The sequence below is a fragment of the Sparus aurata genome, chromosome 7 (assembly GCF_900880675.1).
Source record: "Sparus aurata chromosome 7, fSpaAur1.1, whole genome shotgun sequence".
Lineage (NCBI taxonomy): Eukaryota > Metazoa > Chordata > Actinopteri > Spariformes > Sparidae > Sparus > Sparus aurata.
In genome coordinates, this window is record NC_044193.1 from 2,427,581 (window position 1) to 2,433,580 (window position 6,000).

General features: G+C 36.8%; 1 protein-coding gene across 1 annotated transcript in view; it reads right to left on the reverse strand.

The window, feature by feature from the left end:
- Nucleotides 1-1,057: 1,057 nt before the first annotated feature.
- Nucleotides 1,058-6,000, reverse strand: part of LOC115584998 (galactose-specific lectin nattectin-like) — a 19,720-nt gene continuing 14,777 nt past the window's right edge. The window contains exons 2-7 of the mRNA XM_030422997.1: nucleotides 3,453-3,509; nucleotides 3,269-3,284; nucleotides 2,001-2,080; nucleotides 1,695-1,829; nucleotides 1,494-1,608; nucleotides 1,058-1,327 (exon numbers count right to left, since the gene is read on the reverse strand). Of these exons, the coding sequence (XP_030278857.1) occupies nucleotides 1,263-1,327; nucleotides 1,494-1,608; nucleotides 1,695-1,829; nucleotides 2,001-2,080; nucleotides 3,269-3,284; nucleotides 3,453-3,509 (468 nt within the window). The 3' untranslated portion in view covers nucleotides 1,058-1,262. The remainder of the gene's footprint in view (nucleotides 1,328-1,493; nucleotides 1,609-1,694; nucleotides 1,830-2,000; nucleotides 2,081-3,268; nucleotides 3,285-3,452; nucleotides 3,510-6,000) is intronic.

Consider the following 6,000-nt stretch of genomic DNA (forward strand, 5'->3'; position numbering starts at 1 on the left):
AGTGATATTGTTAGTAAATTACAACTTGGGCTATTTAAGACCACATGCACTTTACAGCTAATAGAGGCAGTTACAGGTCACCTGCAGGCCTATATTGCATTGGAAATATTCAGGTGAGAAAAATAAATTAGCATTCAGTGTGTTCAGACTCCTATTGATCAATGATAGAAGCATTTACAGAGCTTCTGACAGCTCGGGGGGGGAACAATCAGGGTTTAACCTTTCAAAAGAGCCTAAAACGATGGTTCAAAACAACTTTGTATTAACTTTGGGCTGGATGGGAATAGACGTTTTAATGTTTTGGATCGAGGACTGTTACTTTTACTACTTAAAGTAAGTCAGTCAGTTTTTCTTCCTGTCTAATGGTCAAAACAGAGAATGGGGGTGTGGCTAGTAGTCAACATCACTAGCATGGATTAGCAACAGCATTTATATTGGCATGGCCAAGCAGCATGAATAATAGCAGGGATAGTGCCAGCTGTCACTCAAACTGAAGTTCTCCTTGTGTATTGATGGGCTGCAGAGTTGATTCATGATCAAACTGTAACCTGCACTGTACATTTACTGCTACTAGACAACTTATCTGCTAAAGTTCACCCTCTGCTCCGGTCGCTAACACCGGTCTGCTCCAGGTCTCTTGCTTGACCACTAACACACTGCTCACCGCCCTGATTCTTAAAGGAGCCGCACAGCTTTTATAACCCTGTTGGAATGATGTATGACTCACAGACTCTACTATAGTCATATTTCATCATTCCATGTTAGTAACAGCTTAAATTAAGTGACTTTGAGCAAAAAAGTTTTATTTATCTGAAAACATTTCCCTCATCAAAACTGCCAAGAAAAGGACTCAGAAATATGATAAAAATATCAAAATACAATGGAGGGGGGCTTTACGTTAAACATACTTCTTACACACACACACACACACACAAAATTGAAGAAACGTATTATGCTTAAAGAATATTTTTATTTTAGTGTATTTTTGTTTTTTGTATTGATTGTAATTGAAATAAAAGATAGTGAATATATGACAGAAAATAAGAAAACAAATCAAAAATGTTAAATCATAGTTTAATGAGGCAATTTCCTATGCTGCCATTTACTGATTTGGTGGATTCTGATTTGAAGGATTAAATGAAAAGTGAATCATCAGAGAAAGTTTGCTCTTATTTAAGTGTAAGATCAAAGACAAAGTAAAGTCGTCATGGTGGAAGTGGCATCATCTCGGTACACATGAGGGCAGATGGAGGATGGAAGCATCAACGTCCCCCCACACAAACAGAAGCATACTTCATGGTACATGGTTCATCATTCCAATACTCCCCTGTAAAAAGAAAAGAGTGACTGAGTACAACAAATATCTTTGCAGTTAATGACTCTTTGAACGGATCAGAGTACATTTAAATATTAAGAAAAACATAACACAATTTTTATCCATGTTTCTTCTCAATTAAAAATACCATTAGGAGGTTTAGAAATAATATTCGTACCTCTGAAGTTGATGTGGGTACAGTCTTCTCTTTGTCCACCGTAGTTGTTGGGCTCCCCACGACCCCAGCGACTGAAGACAAACCTCGACCCATCAGTCCACAGCCACTTTCCGTCCTGGAAGAGAAAGCTGATTGCTGAACAGCTGCATTGATTGCAGTTTACAGTTTTGTCCGTAGTCAACAAGTGTAAAAATGTCTCACCTCAATTGCATCAGACAGCCCGATCCAGGCCCGCACATCAGAGCCAAAGGCTTTTTTAACCAGTCCCCTGATCCAGTTGTAATCATTGATGTTGTGGATTGATGCCAGGTTCCCACCAAGAGCAATGCAGTTGCGCTGATGAAGGAGACGGTGGGAGAAAACAGAGGTACTAAGTCAATATGGAACATCTGAGAGCATGTACGCAGAGAAGACTAAGATAGAGGAGAGACAGACAAAGGGGTTCTGAAAAGGTAAAACTTGATCATCGACTACCTGAAGTCCAATAAAGAGAGATTAACTACGCACCTCTGCATCAGCCATCGTCAGTTTTCTGGTTTCAACAATGAAACAGCGCGAGCCAGACAGAGACCAACCAGAAGGACAGGCTGCATCACAGTTTTCATGTTAGACAGACAAACAGAATGAGGCTCAAGTCTGAGTCAGAAGTTTTACATCATATTCATTGGGGTTGGCAAGACACTACAGGTGAATTACATAAATGATTTAACTAATGGACTTCACCATGAAACTTCCCCAGTTGATCACTTACATCAAAGTTGAAATATGTAAGAATCTTTGTTTTTAAACCATTCAAATATTAACTAAAATGATTACCAGAATGTGAAATGATGTTGACATTACGTCAACTATATCTATGTATTCTGTTAGAGAGATCTACAGAAGTTAGCATGCAAAGCAGCTAGCACTGGGCCTGAAAACATAAACTCTTTCTCCCAGCAATCTAAAGCTCCTGTGCAAGTGCTGCAAACACTAACATTCCCCCGGTTGTCTGGCTAGCTTCACTGCTAACTTAGCTAACACGGTAACAGTAGCTACAGTCATGGATGTAACAGAATACAGTTAGCAGCAGTTAGCAGTAAGTCTTATTAGAGGCTGTCTGTATTTGTTTTGTGTAATAAAAAATTATTACATGTTGCATATTTAAGACAATTATTTCTGAGTTTTCAGAAATTGTGGGCTTAAATATGCAAATAATAAAACTACTGTAGAACATCAGAAATAAATGATGACACTTTGGGCAAATGGGTGTTTTTGTTTAACTAATTAATATCACAATGAAACTAATTATTCTGAAATTATATCACCAATGAAAATGTATCTATTAAATATGCAATCATTTCCATTTAAATGTCTTGAACAGAAATCTGGTCTAAATGGACACATAAATGTGTATTTTAGTTGTTTCATTTAGTCTGAAAGAAGACATGTTATGGATTAATGTATGAATATATGATGGCTTCTCCTGTAGCGTCTCCCCTTTAAAAGAAATAAACTTTAACACCCTCCCACCATCAGAATAACTTTAAAGATGCTGTAATTACTTGGTTTCACTTCAAAATAATTTGTGTCAGAGATTTATATAAACAGTCTGATGACATTGTGTAATTTTATCGCTCCATCCCAGAGTGACCGAAGCATTTTTTGCATTGATCAGAGTAGGTGGTGGTGTGTTGGTGAACTGCTCTGTGTAATGACTCGAGCAAACCACGTGATGTAATGTGTTCTGGATGAACTTCTGTCACTGGACAGAGTTGAAAGTTGCAGCTACCTACCTGCAGCAGCAGACACCTGTGAACATGAACAAGACATTCATCAAATCAGCGCAGAAGGTGTTTGTTGTAGTTAAATTAAGAAGTAGAAGTAGATGAAATAATAATTTCATAAAAGTAGAAAGGGTTTAATGAAGGTCTAAATAAAACAAATGATTTAAAAACTGTAAGATGCATCATCACTTACGTCCAACTGTCCAACGGCCAAACAGAGGAGCACAACGAGAGGAAGAGCTGACGCCATCTATAAAAAGTTATATTAAAGAAGTTCGGTTTTTCAGATGTCAACTGACAATCAAAATAACAGTAACTTATAGGTACTGTTATATACTTCAGTTTGTGAAAGAACTCTCATTAAACCTCTGGTTCAGCAGTTTTATACTGCAGGTAAACTTGTTTTCTTGAAATATTTCAATCTCAACATATGTTAAAGGAAAACTGTAGTTTTGGTGAAGAATTTTAAATCAGAATAGAAAATTCTGTCTAAACAAACTTAATCATTTAATTAAACAAACTCTTTTATTTTCATGACTACAAACACAATTTTTCTACTGTTTTACCTTGTTTATGTGGCGGACCCGCCACCTCTCTAGTTTTACAAACAGTGTTCTAGGACCTCATTTCCCACTGAAAACAGCTTGTTTGTTTACTTGTGGTAAAAATAAATATTCCTGAGATTTTATTATGACTTCGCTAATATTACTTTCCTTTAATATTTGTATATATTATTACATACTTTAAAAGTATCACAGGGTTTTTATTTCAGTACAATTTTATATTCTTATCCATAAGAAATAAATGGATACAGTGAAACACATATACAAATTCAATTCTTAAGTTAATTCTTGAGCAAAATATTAAGTAACATGTATGACCCAAAAATGTTTAAACTCTTCTACATACTTGTCAGTATAAACTGTGTATACTTATGTTAAGTTACATTTATCTCTGATAAGTGTATGAAAATAAACTTTTAGTTACTTTTACTTTAAAAGAAGGATATCATTAGCACACTCAAATAACTTCTTTCTTGGAAGGGAGGTAGCACTGTAAACAACTTCAACCTAGAAAGAGATCGCCTCAGTAAGTGGACACAATGCAATCAGATGATATATTTTGTTTTTCTACGATTAACTGTAAATCAGCACTGGGTAATTGTCCTTTTCTAAAAGTCTTTTCTGTGCAGCTGGTGCTGTGATGAAAGACAAAGTTAAAACCTTACCGTGTTGATGATCAGATTCAAGTTGCTCGTGCAGTAGCAGGTTGAAGGATGTCTTGGCAAAGAGAACGCAGCCTTTATATAGTTTTTCTGGGCGCTTGTTTCCTTATCTTGCTTGTCATCCATCGACCACAAGACTAGCTATTGTTTTACATATTGCCACAGCACTGAGTAAATGTGTTCCTCAAACAAGTCTACAAAAACATTCCGCTTACTTGAGACATCAGCTCCACTTGACAGGTAAAAAACAATAGTGTGAACTGTCGCAGTACACCTTCCACAGTTTGACATAGGGGTGAATCATAAATAATTGGATTCTTGTGTCGATATACTGTGGAGAAAATAAATAAAGTTTCCTTCCCATGGACAACCTGTCGCCTCTTTCTGGTATTGTGATCATCAGCAAACAAAACTAGAATGAACGCCTTACATTTGAATGCCTCCACGCACCAGTTAAGTAGCAGTATTGACTTGAATGATTCCAGGAATAACTTCCAGTCAGACACATGCCGCCTACACTTGGAGATCATTTTACAGAGGACTACAGAGGACTGACAGAGCGCTTCACCACATGGTGCAACAACAATCACCTGAACATCAAGATCAGCAAAACCGATGACCTTGTGCTTGAATGCTGAGCTATGTCTGTTATTGTGTAAGTTCATTAAGAGAAAATTCAGAACCTGACAGAATGTGAAACACAATCAGCCCTTCTTTTCCTGAGTTGTGGCATTGAATATGGGTCCCAAATATCAGTTTTCAGTCTTCCTGATTTTCCAATAATCCTTATCAGCCCCAAAAAAGGCGTAACAGTCGACCCTGCAAATGTCTATTAGAATAAAATGATGAAGTGGTGGCATTTTATATCTAAAAGGTCGACTTCACTGTGACGTCATAATAATCTGCTAAAAATACATTTCTGGCCATTATTCAATGTTGGGGAAAATTGTTAAAATTTTAATTTCAAGTGTTTTTGCTATAAACCTGTTTTGTGACATCGCAAAGACATTCGACCACCAGATCAAATAATTTCATCATTGGGTCCAACTGGACGTTTCTGCCAAATTTGAGGAAATTCCCTCGAGGTGATCATGAGATGCTGGATCAGCAGCGCAGGCATTAAAATACTCTCAAATGTCATTATTCTAGCTTGTCATCATAACATCTGCTGTGGTTATGCAGAATCATCCAAACATGTATCTACAAAAAAAATAAACAAATATAAAATATTTACTTTTATGAAGCTGTAATCAGAAAACGTGTTTCATACAGTGAATATTGAAACTCAAAGTAGTGTGTAATGCACTCTACTGAGTGCCGTTCTAGTTTATTTATTTATTTTGTCTCATGACAAACTGTAGCTCATTATTAATATGCACTGATACATAACTGCCAACCTGAATTCAAATGCAGGCCACCTGTCAGGAGCTTCATTGTGTCATGTCGCATGTTGACTGACACTAAAGGGTTTGCACACAACAAACATGACGATGGTGGCTGTATGTAGATTCCTCTC